This window comes from Drosophila biarmipes, chromosome 3L, assembly GCF_025231255.1.
Source record: "Drosophila biarmipes strain raj3 chromosome 3L, RU_DBia_V1.1, whole genome shotgun sequence".
Classification (NCBI taxonomy): Eukaryota; Metazoa; Arthropoda; class Insecta; order Diptera; family Drosophilidae; genus Drosophila; species Drosophila biarmipes.
The window spans coordinates 13521456-13543865 of record NC_066613.1 but is presented as its reverse complement, the minus strand read 5'-3'; the positions used below and the strand labels follow the sequence as shown (position 1 = coordinate 13543865).

At 41.6% G+C, this 22410-nt stretch overlaps 6 protein-coding genes across 13 annotated transcripts; 1 reads left to right on the top strand and 5 right to left on the bottom strand.

Annotated features, from left to right (window-relative positions):
- Positions 1-119: 119 nt before the first annotated feature.
- LOC108028808 (nardilysin) lies at positions 120-3609 on the top strand. 2 transcript variants are annotated; one of them, XM_050886197.1, is made up of 2 exons: positions 120-2792; positions 2847-3609. In XM_050886197.1, exons 1-2 carry the CDS (start codon positions 226-228, stop codon positions 3409-3411), a joined length of 3132 nt encoding a protein of 1043 aa, XP_050742154.1. In that variant the 5' UTR covers positions 120-225; the 3' UTR covers positions 3412-3609. The 2 variants fall into 2 exon arrangements, with proteins under 2 accessions (XP_050742154.1, XP_016956282.1); XM_017100793.3 differs by having other exon boundaries at positions 120-3609.
- A 73-nt stretch (positions 3610-3682) lies between these two features.
- Positions 3683-4649, bottom strand: LOC108028809 (seminase-like). Its single transcript, XM_017100795.3, has 2 exons — positions 4008-4649; positions 3683-3939 (listed from the first exon to the last, which is right to left on the bottom strand). Exons 1-2 carry the CDS (start codon positions 4618-4620, stop codon positions 3719-3721), a joined length of 834 nt encoding a protein of 277 aa, XP_016956284.1. The 5' UTR covers positions 4621-4649; the 3' UTR covers positions 3683-3718.
- A 104-nt stretch (positions 4650-4753) lies between these two features.
- On the bottom strand, positions 4754-6064 carry LOC108028684 (seminase). Its single transcript, XM_017100624.3, has 2 exons — positions 5366-6064; positions 4754-4991 (listed from the first exon to the last, which is right to left on the bottom strand). Exons 1-2 carry the CDS (start codon positions 5979-5981, stop codon positions 4777-4779), a joined length of 831 nt encoding a protein of 276 aa, XP_016956113.1. The 5' UTR covers positions 5982-6064; the 3' UTR covers positions 4754-4776.
- A 25-nt stretch (positions 6065-6089) lies between these two features.
- LOC108028685 (uncharacterized) lies at positions 6090-10046 on the bottom strand. 5 transcript variants are annotated; one of them, XM_017100625.3, is made up of 10 exons: positions 9901-10046; positions 9449-9837; positions 9317-9402; positions 9157-9258; positions 8817-9104; positions 8537-8753; positions 7006-8474; positions 6780-6951; positions 6381-6725; positions 6090-6322 (listed from the first exon to the last, which is right to left on the bottom strand). In XM_017100625.3, exons 1-10 carry the CDS (start codon positions 10037-10039, stop codon positions 6191-6193), a joined length of 3339 nt encoding a protein of 1112 aa, XP_016956114.2. In that variant the 5' UTR covers positions 10040-10046; the 3' UTR covers positions 6090-6190. The 5 variants fall into 5 exon arrangements, with proteins under 5 accessions (XP_016956114.2, XP_050742148.1, XP_050742149.1 ...); XM_050886191.1 differs by lacking the exon at positions 9901-10046 and having other exon boundaries at positions 9317-9392; positions 9449-9496; XM_050886192.1 differs by lacking the exons at positions 9157-9258; positions 9317-9402; positions 9449-9837; positions 9901-10046 and having other exon boundaries at positions 8537-8742; positions 8817-8940.
- Positions 10047-10181: 135 nt separating this feature from the next.
- Positions 10182-14103, bottom strand: LOC108028683 (uncharacterized). 2 transcript variants are annotated; one of them, XM_017100623.3, is made up of 10 exons: positions 13864-14103; positions 13413-13804; positions 13278-13363; positions 13114-13215; positions 12530-13055; positions 11360-12446; positions 11012-11306; positions 10783-10954; positions 10384-10728; positions 10182-10325 (listed from the first exon to the last, which is right to left on the bottom strand). In XM_017100623.3, the coding sequence occupies exons 1-10, from the start codon at positions 13997-13999 to the stop codon at positions 10194-10196; spliced, it is 3273 nt and encodes a 1090-aa protein (XP_016956112.1). In that variant the 5' UTR covers positions 14000-14103; the 3' UTR covers positions 10182-10193. The 2 variants fall into 2 exon arrangements, with proteins under 2 accessions (XP_016956112.1, XP_050742152.1); XM_050886195.1 differs by lacking the exon at positions 10182-10325 and having other exon boundaries at positions 10495-10728; positions 10788-10954.
- Positions 14104-14332: 229 nt separating this feature from the next.
- LOC108028047 (uncharacterized) lies at positions 14333-18304 on the bottom strand. 2 transcript variants are annotated; one of them, XM_017099685.3, is made up of 9 exons: positions 18066-18304; positions 17624-18012; positions 17484-17569; positions 17319-17420; positions 16744-17260; positions 15205-16499; positions 14980-15151; positions 14587-14931; positions 14333-14530 (listed from the first exon to the last, which is right to left on the bottom strand). In XM_017099685.3, exons 1-9 carry the CDS (start codon positions 18214-18216, stop codon positions 14399-14401), a joined length of 3189 nt encoding a protein of 1062 aa, XP_016955174.1. In that variant the 5' UTR covers positions 18217-18304; the 3' UTR covers positions 14333-14398. The 2 variants fall into 2 exon arrangements, with proteins under 2 accessions (XP_016955174.1, XP_050742153.1); XM_050886196.1 differs by lacking the exons at positions 17319-17420; positions 17484-17569; positions 17624-18012; positions 18066-18304 and having other exon boundaries at positions 15205-16488; positions 16744-16912.
- Between the last annotated feature and the right edge of the window lie 4106 nt (positions 18305-22410).

The window sequence follows — 22410 nt, the reverse complement described above, 5'->3', positions numbered from 1 at the left end:
TATCTTTAAGCTGTTCCGTTGGGATAACTCAACGACCCAATACTCTTGTTAATAATTATTAATAAATAATACGAAGAGCTCTAATATATATTTAAAAACATAAATTAATCATTTCTCATTTCTCGACCATATGCCATTTTCAAAACTTAGTAATATCTGTCAAAAATAAAATAAAATAATGTACGAAAAATATATATTTTTAAAATTATTCGTTTTGGACTGAGGATGTGTTTCAAGCCACGCCTTGGCCTACACAGAATTGGTAAACAAGTGCAAAAATGGTTAAATCGTCAGCAGTACACGGCTATAAGTACGGCCGCAGTTGTGGTCCAGTACCACGATGAGCCGGACAAATCGGAGGGCGACAGGAAGCTTTACCGTGCCTTGAGCCTATCGAATGGATTGCGCGCCATGCTCATATCAGATCCGTACGTTGAAGATCCGCCAATCCAACGGGCCTCCAGCGAAAGTATGAACTCTTCGATTGAACACTTTCATGGTAGATTAGCGGCATGTGCTGTTCTAGTTGGCGTGGGATCGTTTAGTGAACCGCGACAATACCAGGGACTAGCTCATTTTGTGGAACACATGATATTTATGGGATCGGAGAAATTTCCCGTTGAGAATGAATTTGACTCGTTTGTGACTAAAAGCGGAGGTTTCAGTAATGCGCATACTGAGAACGAGGAGACCTGCTTCTACTTTGAGGTGGATGAAGCCCACCTCGATAGGAGCATGGATCTTTTTATGAACTTGATAAAGGCTCCACTAATGCTTCCCGATGCCATGAATCGCGAACGCTCTGCAGTGCAGTCCGAATTTGAGCAGACTTATATGAGGGATGAGGTCCGACGAGATCAGATTTTGGCAAGCTTGGCGAGTGATGAGTACCCACAGGGTACTTTCAGCTGGGGTAACTTTAAGTCCCTTCAAGAGGGCATTGACGATAGCATGCTGCACCAGGAACTTCACAGGTTTTGCCGAAATCATTACGGTTCCAATCGAATGATAGTGGCAATCCAGGCTCAACTTTCCCTAGATGAGTTGGAGGAACTGCTAGTGCGGCATTGTGCAGACATACCTAAAAGCCAGGAGGACTCAGTGGACTTCACCAAGCTTAATTACCAATCAGCCTTTCGGGAACAGTTCTTTAAGGAAGTGTTTCTGGTTCAGCCGGTTGAAGATGTCTGCAAAGTGGAGTTAACTTGGGTTGTGCCTCCGATGAAGAACTTATACCGCAGCAAGCCGGATTATTTGATCTCAAACCTCCTTGGCTATGAGGGAGTTGGTAGTCTATGTTCCTATCTACGTCGGCGTCTTTGGTGCATTAGCGTGGTTGCTGGAGTTAGCGGAAGTAGTTTTGACTCTAACTCGATATACTCCCTGTTCAATATATGTATTTATCTTACTGACGATGGGTTTGACCACTTGGACGAGGTATTGGAAGCCACGTTCGCTTGGATCAAGCTTGTAATTAATAGCGATCAACTTCAGGCTTCCTATAAGGAAGTACAACAAATTGCCAACAATAATTTTCGATTTCAAATTGAACTTCCCTCTATTGATAATGTTCAAAGTATTGTTGAGGGCTTGAGTTACCTGCCATCAAAAGATGTCCTTACAGGACCTCGGCTTTACTTTCAATACGATGAGTCTGATCTAGAGCTTCTTAGACAGCATCTTAATAAATTCAATTTTAATATAATGATCTCTTCATACATGTCATATGAAGATAATGAGTACGACCAGAAGGAACCATGGTTTGGTACCCAATACAAAACCATTCCTATGCCATCAAAGTGGCTTACAATGTGGCAAGAACCTGCAACATTAAAGGAATTGCACTTTCCACAACCGAATCAGTTTGTAACCACTGATTTCACACTCCATTGGGTAGAAGCAGGAAAGCCACATGTCTCGAGAAGTCCTAAAGCTCTGATCAGAAATGAGTTATGCGAGCTCTGGTTTCGGCAGGATAACATTTTTCTGCTTCCCGACGGATACATTAACCTATATTTTATAACTCCAATGGTTCGGGAAAGTGTTAAGCATTATATGCTCGGTGTTCTTTACACCTACTTAGTAGAATTCACAATAGCCGAACAATTATACCCAGCCTTAGAGGCAGGACTAACGTATGGTCTTTACATAGGTGATAAAGGATTGGTTATGCGGGTGAGTGGCTACAATGAAAAGCTTCCTCTCTTGGTGGAAATAATACTTAACGTGATGCGAACCATAGAACTGGATATGGATCAGGTGAATTCATTTAAGGACCTCAAAAAGCGGCAAATTTATAATGCTCTAATAAATGGACGAACTCTAAATCTTGACCTGCGTCTTAGCGTATTGGAAAATCAGCGTTTCAGTATGATTTCAAAATACGAGGCCATTGATCCAATAACCTTAGACGACATTAAAAACTTTAAAGATAATTTTCATAAAAAAATGTATATAAAGGGCTTAATGCAAGGGAATTTCACCGAAGATCAAGCCAGGGAGCTAATGCAAAAAATTCTTCTCACATATAACAGCGAAAGAGTTGAGAATCTATCGGCATTGGACAACAACCTACTTCAAATACCTCTGGGATCACATTATTTGAAAGCCAAAACACTGAACGAGGACGACTCTAATACCATTATAACAAACTACTATCAAATAGGACCGAGCGATCTTAAATTGGAATGTTTAATGGATCTTATAGAGTTGATTGTAGAGGAGCCGTTCTTTAATCAATTGAGGACTCAAGAGCAGTTGGGCTACAGCTTGGGCATACATCAACGAATTGGGTATGGTATCATGGCTTTTGTAATCACTATAAATACCCAAGAGACAAAACACAGGGCTGAATATGTTGAGCAACGGATTGAGGCGTTTAGGTCTCAAATGTCTGAGCTAGTCTCGCAGATGAGTGATACGGAGTTTAACAATGTGCGAGAGACTCTAATCAGTGGAAAAAGACTGGGAGACACGAGTTTGGATGAGGAAGTAATGCGGAATTGGAGTGAAATAGTCACCAAGGAATACTTCTTCAACCGTCTGGAAATGCAAATACAAACGCTGAACAACTTAACGAAGCAGGATGTTTTGAATTTCTTGTATGACTATGACCAGAATAATTTAAGAAAACTTTCGGTCCAAGTTGTGGGAAATCATACCTCATCCTCAGAAACAACAACACAAGGTAATTCTCAAGCAGTCACTCGTTCAGGATCTGTATCAGACGTACTAGATGATGATCAACAAGATACGGGAAGAGAACAAGCTACTACTAAGCCAATGGCCGACAAAATCAAGATTGAGTTTTTGGGTGATGATGACCCCGCAAGTATAAAGGATATTTCGAACTTTAAAAAATCCCTCTATGTCTACCCACTGTTCAATACAAATCCAAACCTTGCGAACTAATCTTAATATTTTTACCGTGCATTATTAATAAATGTGATTTGAATAACATTTTCTTTTTAAAAAACTTCAATACGCTGTTCAGTATCTTCTTTGTTTTGTCTCTTGAGTATTTATAGAGAGAAAAACGACCATGATGCTGACATTACTAAAAACAGCATTTTCAATTAAATAAAGAATCTTTGTCTTTTCTAAAATAAATCCAGAAATTAATTCCTTTACTTAACCCGTTAGGTAAGCTAGACGAAGCCTATTAACAAGATCAAACACTTAATTCTTTTAAAAAATTTCTCAAGAACAACACCTTTATTCAGCGCTTTTGAAGCAAGATTCTTACGCTCTTTGTGATAAAGGGCTTAACGTAAATGACATCCGTGTACACGCCGGGATAACGTTTGCTAGCACATCCAATTCCAAAGGACACAATACCACAAACCTGCTTTTTGTAAACCAATGGTCCTCCTGAGTCGTAGGTGCAGGCGTCCTTTTTTCCTAATACTGAGGCGCATATCATACTGTCCGTTATTTTAGCTGCACAATAAATAGTGGTACAAAATTATAATTTATATATTACCTCTGTGCCCAAGCAAAATACTTACCCATTGGCTGATAGGCGGCACGGCAGTTATTCTTGTGAATAATTGGCACTGTCACTGTACGTAGTAATGTCTGTGGTCCACGTCCTCTGGCAACTGTCATACCCCATCCGGAAACAGTAAGTTGAACACCTGGCTTAAGAGTTGCCGAGCACAACGATAGTTTTCCAATACCCTTGGCCCTTAAAGGAGCTTTCAGCAGCATCACGGCCACATCCATATTCATATCTTCCTCTTTAAACTTTTCAGATAAGATAAAGTCCTTTATTTTGCGCCGTATACCTTTTTGACCGAGCTTCGAAATACCGCCAACCACAGTCCAATCCGAAACCGTCATTCGGCCCAAAAAGCAGTGGGCCGCTGTCAGAACAATTAGATCATGGATAAGAGTGCCACCGCAGACAAAGTCTCCGGCATATGTCAACGCCATAAGGTATCCTCCCAACTTAGAGTTCGTGGTAACTTCGCCGCCGATAACGCGATTGTCATGTTCATTGGGAAGCACCAACTTGGCCAGCTTATCCACATTGATAGTGTGATTGGCGATCTCCTGTCCAAGAATGTGAACCGAAATTAGAGCTGCAGCCAGCACGCAGCATTTCAGAAGACCTTGCATTGCAAACAGGGAATGGAACGGAATAGCTAGTGTGGAAATGATCTTCTACACAATGAAAAATTTAAGCGTTGAGAAATCCAATCATGCGAGTCTAATATTGGTTACATATGACATAATCAAATTACACATTCCATAGTTTGTACAATTTATTCAAGTTTACGCCAGCAATACCTTAATGCTCTTCTCTATAAAGGGCTTTACGTAAGTAATGTCTGTGTAGACGCCGGAATAGCGTCTGCTGGCACACCCGATTCCAAAGGACACGATCCCACATACTTGCTTCTTGTATACCAGCGGACCACCGGAGTCAAATGTACAGGAATCCTTCTTCCCCAGAACTCCGGCGCAAAACATGCTGTCTGTTATATTAACTGCAATAGAAAGCAATAAAGATAAAAAATAAATGCTATCTCACACCTCTAAGGTGTTTTATGTAGTATGTAAATGCGGATCTAAAGTGTTTTAAAAGTTGGCTGCAAATAAAGTAAATTACGTTTCCCGATTTTTCTAGTAAACCTCAATGATTTTATGATGTAAATCCCTTAAAAAGAGTGTCAAATACATGGTCCAATTTTATGTTTGATTTTCCGTAAATCCAATGGATTTTAAAATAGGGCCCAAAAACCTCATAGATTTCATAACTTCGGTAATTGGACACATATTGGAAACATATTAATTCATAAAATTATCGGCTAGTCGAATCCACTGATATCCATTACCCACTCATATTATACATCCCACTCACCCGCTGGCCAGTAGGAAGAACGACATACACTCTTATCTAAAATGGGCACTGTAACCGTCCGCAATAAGAGCTGCGGGCGAGTGCCACTGGGATCGGTCATTCCCCAGCCAGAAACCACTAGTTCCAGACCCGGCCTGAGGTGCGCAGTGCACAGTGATAGTTTTCCGATGTTTTTGCCCTTCATGGGGCTTTTTAGCCGCACTACGGCCACATCCATGTTCATGTCATCTTCTCGAAACTGGGCGGACTTGATGACTTCCTTAAATTTGCGTATAATGCCTTTATCTCGAAGCTTCGAGGTGGCGCCAACCGCCTCCCATTCCTTGATGTTCTCTCGCCCCAAAAAGCAATGCGCAGCCGTGAGGACGATGAGGTCGTGGATCAGAGTGCCACCGCAAATGAACTCCTTGTCGTAGCGCAAAGCAATTAGATAGCCGCCTAGTTTTTCATTTGTAGTGACACGACCGCCGACAACACGAGTTTGGAGTTTCGAAGGCACTACTATTTTGGCCAACTTGTCCAGATCGATGGTTTGACTCAGGTTCAGGTTCTGGGCAAGTACATCAAGCCCGGGTAGAGTGGTGGCCAGTAAGAAGCAAGCCAGCAGGCGTTGCATTTCATTCGCGGAAAGTTGATCACAAAAAAACTAGCTGATTACCAACTGACTCCAGTACTTAAGCGTGGCGAACCCACTTAAGTCAAAATAATGGAAATGATTGAAGACTTTGTTGTAAGGCAATTGCATTTAATTGCTGGTAATTTAAAAGTGTACGCTGTGGTCTGTGTTTTTGTTTGGCAGTTGTCGGCTGAGCAGCGTTTGGGGCTTTAGGAGAAGCTCAGGGGTCGGATCTCCTGAAGAAGCTGGCGAAGATAGTACATCTGGTTGGCATCCCGATTACGCACATCCGTGGCATACGAATACATTGAGTTGATCACCTGATGCAGATCCGAGTAGGTCTAAAAAGGAAGCCATGTTAATTATTTTTAAATATTTTAAGGCTTTTATAAATCTTACCCCAATATTACGCCAGGTATTCTTGTAGTTCAGTTTTATGGCGCTCAGATCTTCAGTGCAGAGCTCCGAAACTTCCACGAAGGTCGAGATTTCGGGCGTTACGCGGACCGTGACCTCTGCACTGTCATGCACATCCTTGGTATTCTTTAGACAGAGCAACAGATCCCTATCCGTGGCCAGGCGATTCCACTGGCTGCGGCTGAACTTCATCAGCTTGCTATGCACAGCGATGGCGTCGTAGACATGCAACTCCGCTGCCAGGTGCTTCTGTGAAAAATAGCCTTTATCGATGTAGAAAAAAGCGTCCAGCTCCGCAAACACATTCAGGTTCATGTCCTGGAGGCGCTGTTATAGGGGTACAGTAAATTATAGATTCATTTTAGATCCAGAGAGGTGTACCTTGCGAAGCTCGACGAAATCTGAGATGGGTTTATCGATATCTATATATTTAATGGGCCTGGCAATGTATTCCTTGGGTATGTCAAGCGCATGACACCGAATGCCATCCCTGGTGATAAAGAAGACAACACGCACGTGTTGGGTGTCCAAGGTGAAGATGATCTCATCGGGGCTGCAAAGGGTTAATTAATCATTATTAAATTATGATTCAGAAAATCTTCGTTACTTCTCCTCGTTCTTCTCCAGTTCCCAGTGATTAAAGGGAAAATGCGTGTATCGCTGGAAGGCGAATCCAAAGTTCCCCAAACGATCTGTCTTGATGGTGAGGACCTTACTTGCCTTATCGAACTTCGAGTCCATGATGAACTTAGTGGTCCAGTAGAAGACCTTTACGATTTCATAACTCCGAGAAACACTTTCAGATGGAAAACGATTTTCTTTTCTAGTCTTTCTCACGGGCTCGCTGGACTCACTGGCCTCGCTGAGTTCATACTCCATTTCAGCCGATCGCAAGTCGCCAACGCTCACGGTGCTCGCTTCCAATCCCAACTGCCTAAAAGACCGTCTCACGAAGGAACTCTGTCGGCGAGATCGACTCGTACTAAGTGGTTCCTGAAAAGTACGTCTGCTCATTCTAACGGCTTGAGTGACCAGTTGATCAGTTATCTTTTTGGGCGCATCCATGTACTTCTCCTTGATGTCGTCCAGTGTCAGTACAAGGCCATACATCGAAGTATCCTTATTGGTTGCGTGCGCCCTGCCAAGCTCTAGCTGTAGGTCCTTTACCGCAGGAAACTTTGGATACACTCGCTCCGGATTGGACTGATCCTCGTAGTTGAAGAAGTAATCTTCAGTTTTCGCATATTCGACGGAACTGACCTCCCGCCTCCTGTAAAGACTCGGGCCCGTTACGGTTTTGACGGCCTTTTCTTCGAGCTCGCCATCTTTGAACTCCTGCGGGAATTTGAACGAGGATATGATTCGTGGTAGGCAGTGCTCCTGAAGGAGACGAGTCTTGCGTCTTGATAGAGGTTCGCCTTGCAGCTGAAAGTTTTTCAATGGACCCTGATTAACCTGCTCCGGATCCAAACTTCCCTGTCGCACCATTGCCAAGGCCGAGGGTCTATAAATGTTGATTGAACTTTCTCTTGTTGGCTTGTGATAATTCGGCTTGCCCTTTTCTTCCGGATTCTCTGCCTTCACAATTATTCCTTTTGAGGGAGTACCAATTTTTTGTACGGATAGTTTCTGTGAAGGCTTTTTGTTTACTTTTTTCTTTTTATCCGTCTTTTCGACTACTTTTTCTATTTCAGCTTCCTGCAATCTTTCGATTTCGTCCTCAACAAATTGACAGACCATGGGTTCGCCCCACAGGCATAAATGGTCGGGCACCTTGAAAGTGAGAAAGTAAAACGGCAGCTCGTCCGGCTCCAAGTGCAAATGAAATTCAGAGTTTTCCCCCTGGTCAAGATCGCGCCTCATTTCCATACGACTTGGTTTTTGCAGAATGCTTGGTTTAGTGGACCTGCGTGTTGATACGTCATTAATGTCATCCAAAGCATCCACTTGCTTTCGCAAAGCACGTCCATCTTCGTGAAGCGTTATATTGAATTTTTCAAAGGCGGTATGTTTCGGCTTTCTCACAAAGACGATCGAAATAACGCCTCCCATAATGATAAAACGGCGCAGGTTGACCTAGAAGTTTAGATATTGTGAGATACACTAAATATATCAAATAAACATTGTTTATATATTACCTCATAAGGCAGCAGGTTTATTTGGTCGGGATGAAAATTTCTTTGAAAAAAGTCAATGCAATCTCGTTTATCGTGTTCGAGGAATATCTTGTAAGGGTCTGGAAACATGCCTACTGGTAGTTCTTGCGGCATGTTTGGGGTTTTTGGAATGGATTTCCTTTTAGATTCATTATTATCGGACTTTTTTTTTTGCTTAGCTTCTGCTGCTGCAATTGTGCTTTAAAAAAAAGAGAGATATATACAGCTAAAGGTTTTCAACCCAAATCAAAACTATTTTTACGCAATCGTCTCGTTGTAAATCTGCATTTCCGAGTTCATTTTCGTCATAAGGTCCTCCTGAATATCCATCTGGGTCATCCATTCGGTCATCACACTGTCCCCGATATCCATAAGTCCGCAATTTGGGCTCATATAACCATCAATGACTAGCTCATAGCTCTTGGCCAAAGGGGAGTAAGGGTCAAAAAATGTGTGTACGCACCGGAGGGTCAGATTGTCACGGAGCACACTAAGGGGCAGCTGAAGAGTTACTCCAACGCAGTTGAGATCCGAGCACATAATCGGTAGCCTTAAAATAAATATTTATAACATCACAGAATCCCAGTAAAGCTTTTAATTACTTCATATAGTTGAAACGAATTGGCACATCCTGCAGTCCCCATATTTGGAAATCAAAGTTTTTGGAGTTATAGCAGTAGTGCGTTAAGATACTACCCTGGTTTCTAGAAAATAAATAAAAATTAAGAAGTGTTAATCATGTGGAAAATCCTAAGACCTTACGTCATATAGGCTTCGGGGGAAGAGATTACGCGATATGCAAGTTTATCGAAGAAGTTCTCTATGACCGCATTCAGTTCTGATGGTATCTATAAGAAAAACTATAGAGAATCTTTATGTATAAGAAGCTAATACCTTATCCAGCTCAATAATTTGAAAAGCTGGTAAGCGAAGGAGCTCGTTATCGTTGCGTAGTACTCTTCCCACACGTGTGATGGTTAACAGGATACGTTGCACAGTATCATCGTAGAACTGTCCGATATTTGGTCTATTTTTTTCCAAGTTCCTCCGGGTCATGTCCTTGCGGTCCAGTGCTTGCGAGAGTAAACTCCGCTCGTCCACCGGAAGAAGCCAGCTGATATCATTAGCGCAGGATTCCTTTTCTAAAACATTCAGCTGGAAGACGAATTTTCGAATTTCGGCAGGACTTTTGGGACTTGGAAGACCGTCACAAGCCATGTAACTGTTCCATTTTTCATCCTGCAACTGCTGTTTCTGCAGTTCATTGTGCTCGTCGATGGCATCTGATGGTAAGCATTGCTAACACTACTTTTTCCTTACAAAGAAGCTCAGTTAATATAATTTACCCTCAATGAGGGCAACACTTGTCCGAAGGTCCGCCAAACGCTGCATATATGTGTTTCTCCGGGCCATCCACTCGTCCTCCGAAAGGAGTTCCACGTTGGGTTTGTGGGGTGCCACGGTCTTGCTTTTTCTCTTTACCATTTTTTTTTTTATTTTTGAGTATTTTTTTTTTTTTTGTGTATTTTGTGTGTAGTGTCAGTTTGTTCATGTAATTGACAGCAATGGCATTTTGTAAAAGTCACTTTCGTTTTAAGATATGAATTATTGTAAAATTTATACAGAAGTGCCGAAGTTCCTAAGAGTAACTCAAGGGACGAATCTCATTCAGGAGCCTTTTAATGTAGATGAAAAGCATAGCTTCTTTGTTACTGCCCTCCTGGGAATGGGGGTTCAACGATTGAATGGCCTGGCCGAAGTCATTGTAGTTCTGCGATTCCCTTGGGATTGTGTGATACTGTTCATGAATCTGGATAATATCTACTCACATTGACGTTTCGCCAAGTTTCCTCGTAACGAAGCTTGACCACTTTTATATCATCCGAACACATTTCGGAGATTTTGACAAATGTTGTCTTCTCGGGTGTTATACGCATTGTGACCTCCGAGAAGTCCGAGTTGTCCTTTGCTATCTTCATGTCCAAAATAACATCGCGTCGTGTGGCCAGTCGATTCCAGCTGGACCTATAAAATTTCATCATTTTGCATTGCAGAGCCATGGTATTGTAGGTGTGTAGCTCAGTGGCCACATGCTTGACGGAGAAGTAACCATTTGTGATGTAGTAGCTGGCATCGTTCTCTGCGAAAATATTTAAGTTCTTTTCCACGAGTAACTGTAAAGGAAGTTCGCAAGGTTAGCTAGGTCAAGTATCTCAAGATAAACCTACCTTACGCAATACACGAAAGTCCGAGATTGGCTCCACAATCTCCAGGTACTTAACTGGCTTAGCTGTATAGCCCTTGGTCAGATCAGTCACATAGCCACGTACTCCTTGGGATGTGATGTAGAAAAACATTCGTACATGGAATGTGTCCAAGCTGAGAATGATCTCATCCGGACTGAATGAGATAGGAATGAGATGATAATAAAGTCTTCAAAGGACGTTAAACACTCACTTGTTCTCATTGGGCTGCAGACACCAATCACGAAAGGGAAAGTGCTCGTATCGTTTGAAGGCCAGTCCGAAAATGCCCAAACGTGTGGTTCTAAAGGTAAGCGTATGAGCCTGGTGATCAATAGTCGATTCGATAATGTGCTCCTTGGTCCAGTGATCTAGCAATACTGGTGGATCCCTTTCTTCGTAGCGAAACTTCGTAGTGTCTTCCACCTTGGCAGACTTTCGCATCGATCGCCGCTTGATGACAGAGCCATTTCTTCTGGCTCCTTTATGCACTGAAGCTCTGCCTACATCTAATAATATATTTGTTATCTTTTGATTTGATTAACTGTCATTTTTATATTACCTTCTAATACACTCTTTCTCTCAATTGCATCTGTTAAACTTTTTCTATCACTTACATTCGCATTAGACATTTTATCCTTGAGACTGGAAACACTTTTAACGACCTCTACATTTTTTACTTCCGCCCTTTTCTCGGACTTCTTGGATACGACTTCGACTTGTTCCAACAATTGTAAGGGCTTGTGCAAGTACTTTCCTCTGATGGTTTCCAGTGTGGACACCAACCCACAGGCTGTAGATGTATCATTTGGATCGATGGAGATCGAATGGTCAGCAGGAATGAATTCAACAGGAACTGTCTTTTCAAAAACGGGAAACATTCTTTCCGGCTGCTGTTGCATTGCATAATCAAAGTCTTCCGTTGGTGCAAGTTTAGTCTCCACAGCCAACTCAGTTTCAGTTCTTTTTAATAGGCGATTCGGCCTTGTCTTTTGGGCTTCTGACGTTTGACTGTCTTCAGTAAATTCACTTGGGAGCTTAAAAGAGGAAATTATGCGTGGCAGGCATATTTTTGATAACTTCATAATTTCAAGCTTGGTTAAAGTCTTGTTCAAATGAAAATCCTGTATAGATGTCCCTTTTTCCAGGTTATATCCATGCGAAATACTTTGCTTCAGGATTGATCTGAGAGTTGGATAAAACTGATTGCCCAATGTTGATCGAATGGCGCTCTCCTCTCGTTGGGTTAATTGAGATGAGATCCGTTGAGGCTCAACTATGTTTAGCGTGACGAGGGTACTCCTATCCGGTGTCCGTGGAGGTGCCTCCACCTCTCTCAAATAATGACAAACCTCGGGTGTGCCCCATCTGCAGAGATCTGGGGGCAACTTCACGGTAACAACGAAGAATGGCAACTCATTATCATCCAGCCTAAACTGGCTGGTAGCAAAGGTCATTCTGGTGAAGTCCGAAACATGAGAGCTTCGAAAGTTGCCTTCTACTCGGGCCACCACATCGGCTATGACATGCAGAACGCGTCCATCCTCGTGCAAAATAATATTGAACTTCTCGAATTGCGTTTGTTCAGGTCGCCGAACAAACGTAATGTTATAGACTCCGCCAATGATAATAGACTGTCTAAGATTTATCTAAGAATGGTTTATTAGTTCCTCAACCAACACAAGTCGTATATTTTCTCAGACTATTACCTTTATATTAATTTAATACTTACCTCCTCGAGCGACAGGTTTAGCAGTCTTGGATGAAAATAGCTGTCCAGAAACGTCTTGTATTGGTTATCTTCACGATGAAGAAACTCGGTGTATACTTCGGGAAACATTCCTTGCGGTACGAGGGGCACCAACTTCGGTGTTTTCGGAATGACTATCTTAGGGCGCTTAGCACCATCGGCGGCTTTACCAAACTTCGCCTCCTTGGCAGCCTGTTCGGTCCGCTCGGCAATGAGCTGCATTAGTTCTTCGTACTCCTCTCGCTTTTTATTCATGCTGTCCAAAGTCTCCTCCTGTATGTCATGCTGCATCAACCACTCACCAACCACCGACTCCTCCATTTCTGTTATTCCAGAAATGGGAACTACAGACACATCGACTGTCGGTGGTTCGAAGCTTTTCGCGTCCTCCGACCTATGGTCAAAACTGGTGTGAACACAGCGTAGGGTCACGCAATCCCCTAGGACACTCAATGGTAATTGGATCGTTACTTCAGAGGCTTTGAATTCCGCTATCATCAATGGAACTCTGTAAGATACATGGGTGAATATTTCGACTATATTTAAAGCTAGCCCCGCAAGCTTACTCCAGTTGCTGAAAGATTATGGGAACATTGTAAAGACCCCAAAGATCCATGCGCCATGAATCGCACGAGTGGCTCCATTTAGCCACTATGCCATTTACAGATCTTGGTAAAAGTCATTATAATATATAAATTAAACAAATTAATTATGCAAAGAAATAACTTACTCCATGTAGACCTTTTGCATCCGTAATATCCTATAAGTAAGGCGATCAAAGAGACTTTCTATCTCCCGTTGGACGTCTTTGTAAACCTATTAGCAGTTCTCTGTAGTTGCCACTCCTTTATTCGTATACCCTTACCTCCATGAGATCAATCTGTACTTTCAAACTCATGCGCTCCATTTCCACCTCATTGTCCATCAAAACGTCCACCTGTCGCAATACTTCTAGGCAATTCTTTAAATTGGTCTCAAAATAAGTGCCAGGGTTGTCGGAAGACGTTTTTTGCAACGTTGCTCTGGTTAGGTCCTTGTGGAAAATATTCTGTGTCAGAATACTACGCTCGTCCACTCCCAGAGTCCAGTCTATGGAGTCGTTGATTTCGATCTCTTCAAAGTGACGTATCTTGGCCAAAAATGTTCTGATCTCGACTGGAGATCGGACCTTCGGCAGGCCATCACACCGAGTAAACTGATCCCAGCGGTCTTGATACGTCCGTTCTTCCTGCAGCTCCTTGAGCTGAGCGAGTGCGTCTAGGAATAGTAACCTAATTAGAGCCTTATGTATCATTAAATAAATTGATCCATTTTACTCTTGAAACTCGAACAGGCGGCCGCAATGTCGTGCAGTCTAATAGTGTAATTCTTTTGCCGTTCCAACATTTCCGATTCGCTTATCAGACTTACTGTTTCCTTATTAACAGCAGCACCCTTTACCATCTTAACCATTTTGCCAAAATAATAGTGTTAATGTCCTCCTAAATAGTTATTGTATTTTGTTTTATTTTTTATGTTTATGTTTGTGTTTATTTTTTTGGTTATTTCTTGGTTGAGTATTTGTATACGTCTGAAAGATGAAACCAGGATTGTGTAGGTAATGAAGTTTGATATCTTAAATTAGATTATATGATTAGAATACTGACCGCGATTTAATTAAAATTAGAGATTTAATCAGAGAGTTAAAAAAAAAATAAAAACACATAACTTATATATATAAGTTAATATTGAGAATATATCAAAAACTAAGATCAAATCTGTAAGACACCAACATGCTACAGCCAATCTTTTTTTAAACTTCTTATTGTATTGAAGATTAGCAAGTATGGATTTACAAAATATAGAGAAATTTTACGAAAAGCTTAATAGCCTTATCTCTTTCAGCATGCGCATCACATAATGCAGAAGAATGGAATCCTTATTGCGCACTTCAGTGGCATTGGGGACCATCGAGTTTATGGCCTGATGAAGATCCGTGAAGTTCTGCAACGCATCTTTTTAAATACTATCTCGATTTAAGCGTCAAATTTACTACTTACGCTTATGTTTCGCCAAGTCTCATTATATGTGAGCACAATGACATTCACTTTGTCAGAACAATTCTCTGAGATCTGAACGAAAGTGGTCTTCTCGGGAGTAATTCGCATTGTTACCTCGGAATAATCCGAGTTATCCTTGGCGATCTTCATGCCCATGATGATATCTCTTCGCGAGGCCAGTCGATTCCAATTTGATCGATAGAACTTCATCAATTTGCAATGCAGAGCCATGATGCTATAGGTGTGCAGCTCAAGTGCCACGTGCTTCATAGAAAAGTAGCCGTTGTCTATATAGAAACTAGCATCGTTTTCGGCGAATATGTTAATGTTCTTGCTGACAAACATCTGAAAAAAGATGCAGGTTAGAAAAGAACAATGCTACTTCGGACTTACCTGGCGCATTTGGCGAAAATCTGATATCGGCTCTAAAATCTCTAAATATTTAACTGGCTTGGCCGTATAACCCTTAGTTAAATCGGTCACATAACCCCGAACGCCCTTGGATGTGATATAGAAAAATATACGAACATGGAATGTATCGACGCTTAGAATGATCTCATCCGGGCTATATATGGAATGGTATCTTCATTGGATCTCTTTGGGTATTCTAACACTTACTTTTCCTCATTTGGCTGCAATGACCATTCGCGAAAGGGAAAATGCTCGTACCGCTTGAAGGCCAGACCCAAATACCCCAGACGATCCGTCTTGAAGGTGATTCTGCTGGTTTCTTTATCTAGCGTCGCGTCTTTAATGTACTTCGTAGTCCAATGTGTCACGTCCTGCTCAATCGTCGAGTCCGTTCCAGTTTTGGATTTATCCGACGAACCACTACCCCGTTCCAGCTTCTCCATCCTAACGCTTGCGCGTAATTTTTCATTAATCTTAGATGGTTTTCGTTTTCCTCCCTCTGGCACCTCGTCATCCTCCTTCAAGCCTAATTTCTTAATCTTTGACTTTTTATCTTGCTCATCCGGCTGACTCAATAGCTCAACGGGCTTTTCCTTATATTTCGTTTTGATGCTGTCAAAGGTTCTTAAAAGTCCCAGTGCAGTGGCGACATTAAGAGGCTGTGGTTCCTGATCATCGGCCAGTGTGGGATATTGCATAGGATCAACGGTGGGAAAATGAGGAAACATTCTCTCCGGGTTAACCGCCTGGGCATCATAATTGAAATCTAACTTCTTAACCTGAGTAACGACTTCCTCGACTTCTTGACGCTTGAGCAAAGCCTTCAAGCCCGGCCTGCCACCTTCTCGCTTGTCGTCGCCAAAATCTGCAGGGAACTTAAACGACGAAATAATGCGGGGTACGCAGTATCTCTCCAGGTTTCTCGTCTCCAAGTGACTTAACTCCTTATCCAATTGGAAGTCCTCCAACGGAACTTCGTTTGGCTGAGCCACGTCTACTTTACTTTGTCTGAGAAAGGACCGAATTGTGGGTCGAAATATATTTGCGGAATCCACTGAAACTCGACTACCAAGGTTGAAGGTGCCATCTAACCTTTCATTATATTCCGAATGCCTTATTGTACTTTGCATGGTGGGTAACCAGACGGATTCGCGTATGGAATCGGGCGAAATGATCTCTTGCTCCGTTAAGAAATGACAAAGCACGGGCTCACTCCACTTACATAGATCCTTGGGCAATTGCAGGGTTACGATGAAATAGGGCAACTCGTCGTCTTCCAACTTGATCTTGGTACCACGGTAGGTCTCCCTGGTCCTTCTGGCAATATTGGAGTTACGTATCTGTTCCCCCTCTATTTCGGCCTTCATTTCAGGCATGGTGTGAAGAACCCGTCCATCCTCGTGCAAAACAATGTTGAACTTCTCAAATTGCGTTTGCTCAGGACGTCGCACAAACATGATCGCATAGATGCCACCCAGCATGATTCGCTCCCTAAGATTTATCTGAGGGGTATTAGTATATTACTCAGGTATAATTATAATAGAGTCTTCATATTGTTGACAAGAATTGTGTTATAACAGACTAACTAATATTAAAGTTTGTAGTTAATGATTATGCTAATTTAAATAAAGTACTTCTGAAGTATTCTTAGGTTTTAGTTAAACACTGATTAGTTGTGTTATTAAAGCTGGTTGATCGGGCTCTGAAGAATTCGCGGTGATATTGTTCAGATAATCATAAACCCACCTCGAATGGCTGCATGTCCAGATGCCTTGGGTGATATACCTCATCGAGGTATCCCGAATACTGGCTATCCTCCATTCTAAGAAAATCGGTGTATATGTCGGGGAACATGCCGGGGGGAACGGCTGGAGGTTCTTTCGGGGCCTTTGGTATTACTATTTTTACTACTTTATCGGGATCAGAATTCTTGGCCGCTTTGGCAGCTGCCTCCGTTCTCTCGGCAATGAGCTCCATCATTTCCTCGTACTCCTTTCGCCTGCTCAGCATTAGATTCATGGTCTCCTCCTGAATTTCCTGCTGCATGACCCATTCATTAATCACCGATTCCTCTATATCAACTATGCCGGCGGTCGGATAATTGACCGAGGCAGAAACCGATGTCTCGAAGCTCTTGGCATTCTGGGAGATGTTATCGAAATCGGTGTGCAAACTGCGCAGAGTTATGCAATCTTTCAGGACACTTTTCGGTATCTGAACCTCGACTCCCGTGGCCGGCAGCTCGGCCAACATAACTGGCAATCTAGGAAATTTTCAGTCACTAGTTCTTCTTTAATAGCATTTTCATCTGATTAACTTACTCCAACATCTCAAATATTATTGGGACATTGCGCAGGCCCCACAAATCTATTTTCCAGGGCTTACATTCGTAGCTCCACTTGGCAACTCTTCCATCTTCAGAGCTAAACAAATAAAGTTACCTATGTTACCTATGTATAATATAATTGATCTATCGATGTACTAACTCCATATAAGCATCTTGCGTATTCAATATTCGATATGTAAGGCGATCGAAGATATCATCGATTTCCAACTCGACTTCGGTATAAACCTATAGAAGGTAAATAAATAAAATGTGGCCCATATTCTGTATATATAAACCGACTTCCATGACATCAGACTGTCTTTTGGCGGACATTCGCACCATCTCAGCCTGGTTGTCCAGCATAACATCCATCTCCTTCAAGGTGTCCAGACACATCTGTACGTTCTTGTCGTAGTGTTCGCCCGGATTATCCTTCGTTAGCTTCATCGTTGTTCTCGTTTTGTCCACCCGGAATATGTTCTGATTCAATATAGAGCGTTCGTCCACCGACAAAGTCCAGTCCATAGAGTTTTTGGTTTCGTAGTCATCGTAGAACCGCATTTTGGATATAAACTCGCGCACCTCGACGGGTAGATAGGGACGCGGAAGGCCATCGCAACGCAGATGATGCTCCCAGTGCTCCCTGAACATCCGCTCAACCTCCAGATCGTAGAAGTCGGTATGAGCATCTGCATCCGTATCATTTTGATTATTAATTTTAATTGAGAACCTTATTACTTACGCTTTACTAGTTCCGAACTGACGCTGAAATCATTAAGGCGACTCACATACTTAGCCTCGCGATCCAATATTTCACTTTCGGGCACCAGGGGAAACCTCAGAATGGCCTCCGCAACGGGCTTGACTTTGGGTGCACTTTTTCTCTTCTTCATTATAATAGTTTATTTGGCTATTCTCTTCGTTATGTAGTATTCTTGGGGGAAATTATCGTGTGACAAGTACAAAATGTGGACTTACTGGGTTGACATGAGCTCAAACATTAAGTAAGCCAACTTGTTTTTATAGAAAAACAAAGGAAAAATTATTTTTTTATTAGTTTTATTAAATAAATCTTAAATTAAGGCATAAATAAATCGGAAGAAGTATTATAAATAAATGGATAAATTACCTTCTATTTGTTTTTGTTTAAATTAAATATTTGTATTGAGTAAACCTTATTCAATGCTTATTTTTACAAAATGAATCCCAGTATTTTTTATTAAATTTTATTTTAACTTAAGACAATTTCAATAAAGAACTTCACTGAATAAACATTTTAATAAGATGCAGTTGATATTAGTTTGTCTGCACTGGCAGTAAGAAAACTTTAGTAAACTTATTCAAGATTTTCTCCCCTGGCTGAGATCCAGAAAATGGAAAAGGCATAATCTAATGCCAAACTGTGGCCACAACTCAGTCAACTAGGTGGACGTGGGTGCGGTGGTTCCGCCCCAGAAAAACGCAACTCCCCACACGAATCCGGGAGATTTATCTTGGCCTTTTGCCTGCATTCGTGCCAAGAAAATAGCATATCAACCTGAGAGAGGAGAAAGTGTAGATGCAAAGCCGGGGATAAGCCCCAAGTCGAGTCGAGTCAAAGCCGAGTCAAAAGCTGGAAATGCAAAAGGCAAAAGACCAGAGACAATAGCTCGTTTCCAATAAATTGATTAAATTTTATGTTGCATTGTGGGGCATAGCTGCAGCTACATATCTCTCTCCCAGGCTCCATTTACATACGAAGAGCATGTTATGTGGCATGTCAAAGCCCGTCGTCCATGTCTGATCGATTACATTGATGAATGAATTTCAACAAGCCATTGGCATTACTGGACGTCAAAGGAGAAGGACAACGACGTGGTCTCTCCTACACAGGCAGCACATTCGCATTCCATGGCCGAAGACCTGGATGTCTGGCTTTATTTATTTGTTGCAAGTTGTCTTTTAAATAAATTCGTTGCTGATCCCCTTTGGCATGGCCATCACCATGTTTGCCTTCAATTTAATGAACATGCCTGGCCCGGCCAAAATTGCTTTACATTTTATACCCCATTAGGAGCCAATGGTTTTGACACCTTTGCCTTTAAGTAGGGGCCCAATCAATATCAATTGATCCCCCTTTTTCCTGGGGAAAATGACGAACAAATCGCTTGGCTGCCATGCAATCATTCAATTATAATTTGCAACCTGGCGAACAAGGAGCGAGATCCGCAGTCCCGGAGTCTGCAAATAATAACGATTTCGTAGCCAGCAATTGGATGACTTGCCACGTAGCTGGATGGATGGATTGTTGCAACTGGCAACTAGCGACTTGCAACTTGCAACCTGGCCAGCTAACGAGTTCGGCCAGCAATTTTCGTCCCCAATCGAATCCAATCCGCGGTGATCCGAAATTGCTAGCGCGCAACTAAATCGAAATCGAAGTAGAAATAGAAGAGCTAGCCAAGCTTCCCGCTCCGGGCAAAAATAATTGACATCTGTATAAGTCTGCTATTTGAGCTCTGCAGTCGGGGAGCTGGCAGTGGATAACTGGATAACAAGTGGCCAAGTTGTGTTGTCCGCGACTTCGTCGTTGTCTGGCTGTCTGTCTATTTTTCACCTGCACTCCGATTGCATTTCAGCTCTGATAAATTACGCCAAAACTGAAGCAAACCCACTCAGAGAAAAACGTGTTCACATAACTGGGCCTTATTATAACAAAGGAATGTTATTTCACAATGTTTTTGGCTTTTCATTACAAATAGTGCAAGTAATTTATAGATAACTGGGCCTTATTATTACACAAGAATGTTATTTCATAATTCATTTTAGCTTTTGATTAGCAAATAGGGCTTGTAACTTACATTTAAAATGTTGATGAATTTAAATGATCTTAAAAATTTTTAAACAATTTCTTATAAAGTTAATTTTATATAGATGATGAAAGACGCAAATCGTATAGTCCTTGGTCTATGTTATATATTAAATACTGATTTAAAACCTTATTAGGTCCTTAAAACCATTTAGAAAATACAAATCAAGTACTGGAAAATTCTGGAATTCAAAATGACATTTAATTTTAAAAATACATAAATTATGATGCAGAAGTTATAGATATTTATTTTTAATAATATTGTTTGATATTAATGTAAATCTTTTTGTTTCCATTTAAAAATACTATGATTGAATTATTCAAATAAGAAAAACCATTGGTACACTATATTTCTGTATTGGTACACTTTATTTCTCTGGACATCGCTATCTTTGGGATAGTCTCTGCGGGAAAGTGTCACTTAATGATGTGCCCCAATGCTCCATTGGTGGACCAGCCCCTTGAAAACTTAGGCGGCGCTTTCTAATCGCCGCCAAATGGTGGCCGCGCCACATGTTGGCTTATAGATGTTGACAGCAACATGTTTACCGTTTGCCTCTGTTTAACTTTGTAAAACACCCTGCTCCTCCGCCCCCCAAATCGCGTTTTAACAATGTGGAAACTTTTGGCATTTACATGAGAATTGTAAGCGCAAACATTCGGGGTTTTTTACCCGTATCTTTTCCTCCTAGCCATACACAATATGAGCATAGAATTTGTCCGGCAAAAACAAGATGCAGCTGCCGCTGCCGTTGCCATTGTTGTCCGTCTTGATGGTTGAGCAACAAATTGAGTCTAATTAATTTTCAGCAAACTGCAAAGACTGAATACATTGTCTCCCCTTCATACCCTAGCCAACTCGGGGCTAATTAGCGTGGTCAATGGTCGAGAAAGGCTTTCTAAGATACATGCTCTAACCGAAAAAAGGTACTGTATAACCCACAAACCATTTTATTTTATATAAGATTAAGGAAATATGTAATACTATTAAACATACGTGTTTTTAGCAACATGCTCCATAGCTGATATCATTTTTAGAACCCAACCTATCCTAAAAATATAAAAATTATTCAAAATACATAGAAAAATAAAATATATTTTTGATCACTATCATTTTATATAGTATTAACAATTTAAGGAATATATTATTTTTTTAATTAATGCTTTTGTGTGTTTTAAATTTTGGATGTATATATTTCGATACTTACCTAGTCTAAAATGAATAATTATTTATCATAAATTTGATGAACATGTATTTTTACGGTCTTAGTTTAGTAATGAATGGTTTAAAATTATGTACACTCTTAAAAGAGTATTCTAAAAGCGACTAATCACCAATTTCGATGATATCCCTTGGTCCGTCCTAACGGTGGATGAATGGTTAAACAATGCACTGCCATCATGTGGAAAATAACAACAGCGGAGCAGCTGAAAATAAATAGTTGAGTTCTCGAAAATCTATGCAAAGCGACATCAAAGCCCAAACGGCCATTCGGTTAATGCCTTAGATATGCAAATAAGCCAAATTCTTGGCTGCGCTGGCTCCCAGTTGATTGGCTGCCTTCATAAGCTCTGCTTAATTGTGGCATTTCCATAATATGCGAGCTTTGCTGGGCGGAGGGGGCAGCTACCGTCAAAGGAAAGTGAGCGTGGAAAGTGGAAACATATCCATTTATGATGATTTTTTTCTGCCTTTTTAGGTCTCTGTGTCAGCGAAGGGCGCTTTTTGGTGGGAACCTAAAACTCCAGAGCCAGCTCCGGCTGAAACTCGAATTCGAATTGGATTGAAACAGTTGCGGCCGCCAAATTGACTTCTCGTGTCGACTGTTGCATGCCACACCCAGGGAGCAGAGATATCGCCTGACAGCCGGCAGTCCGCAGCTTGCAGTCCGGGTAGCCGGTCAATGGTATCTGGTGTACATATGGCTTCTATAGGTACTGATGGCCAACGCCGGTGGCGAGAAATCAGCACTCGCCTTGGCTTATCACTCGACAGGCGACGCTGACAGGCGACAATTTGCATGGCGACCAGGGGATCACAGAACACTCATTACGAATGCGACAATCGCCGGTTGCCGGTTGCAAGTTGCGCCTTTGCGTTACCAATGTTGTACACTCAAAGAAAAAATGGTCGCCTAATTTAACTGTAAAATTTCAATATTAAAAACTGAGTTACATTTTTCACTTCATATAAAATATACAAAAATAAAGCTTTTAATTATCCAGCTGGAGTTGGTTA

What these genes read in the sequence shown, in the direction of transcription:
- LOC108028047 (XM_017099685.3), bottom strand. Translation starts at nt 18,216, where the DNA reads ATGAAGAAGAGAAAAAGTGCACCCAAAGTCAAGCCCGTTGCGGAGGCC. An exon ending in GACAGTCTGATGTCATGGAA is followed by an intron (nt 17,570 to 17,623) that starts GTCGGTTTATAT and finishes TACCTTCTATAG; the next exon opens with GTTTATACCGAAGTCGAGTT. An exon ending in TGGACATGCAGCCATTCGAG is followed by an intron (nt 16,500 to 16,743) that starts GTGGGTTTATGA and finishes AATACCCCTCAG; the next exon opens with ATAAATCTTAGGGAGCGAAT.
- LOC108028809 (XM_017100795.3), bottom strand. Translation starts at nt 4,620, where the DNA reads ATGCAAGGTCTTCTGAAATGCTGCGTGCTGGCTGCAGCTCTAATTTCG. An exon ending in TGCCGCCTATCAGCCAATGG is followed by an intron (nt 3,940 to 4,007) that starts GTAAGTATTTTG and finishes TTTATTGTGCAG; the next exon opens with CTAAAATAACGGACAGTATG.
- LOC108028683 (XM_017100623.3), bottom strand. Translation starts at nt 13,999, where the DNA reads ATGGTTAAGATGGTAAAGGGTGCTGCTGTTAATAAGGAAACAGTAAGT. An exon ending in CGCCTGTTCGAGTTTCAAGA is followed by an intron (nt 13,805 to 13,863) that starts GTAAAATGGATC and finishes TACTATTCCTAG; the next exon opens with ACGCACTCGCTCAGCTCAAG. An exon ending in TAAACCTGTCGCTCGAGGAG is followed by an intron (nt 12,447 to 12,529) that starts GTAAGTATTAAA and finishes AACCATTCTTAG; the next exon opens with ATAAATCTTAGACAGTCTAT.
- LOC108028808 (XM_017100793.3), top strand. Translation starts at nt 226, where the DNA reads ATGTGTTTCAAGCCACGCCTTGGCCTACACAGAATTGGTAAACAAGTG.
- LOC108028685 (XM_017100625.3), bottom strand. Translation starts at nt 10,039, where the DNA reads ATGGTAAAGAGAAAAAGCAAGACCGTGGCACCCCACAAACCCAACGTG. An exon ending in AAGTGTTGCCCTCATTGAGG is followed by an intron (nt 9,838 to 9,900) that starts GTAAATTATATT and finishes GCTTACCATCAG; the next exon opens with ATGCCATCGACGAGCACAAT. An exon ending in TAAACCTGCTGCCTTATGAG is followed by an intron (nt 8,475 to 8,536) that starts GTAATATATAAA and finishes CTAAACTTCTAG; the next exon opens with GTCAACCTGCGCCGTTTTAT.
- LOC108028684 (XM_017100624.3), bottom strand. Translation starts at nt 5,981, where the DNA reads ATGCAACGCCTGCTGGCTTGCTTCTTACTGGCCACCACTCTACCCGGG. An exon ending in TTCTTCCTACTGGCCAGCGG is followed by an intron (nt 4,992 to 5,365) that starts GTGAGTGGGATG and finishes TTTCTATTGCAG; the next exon opens with TTAATATAACAGACAGCATG.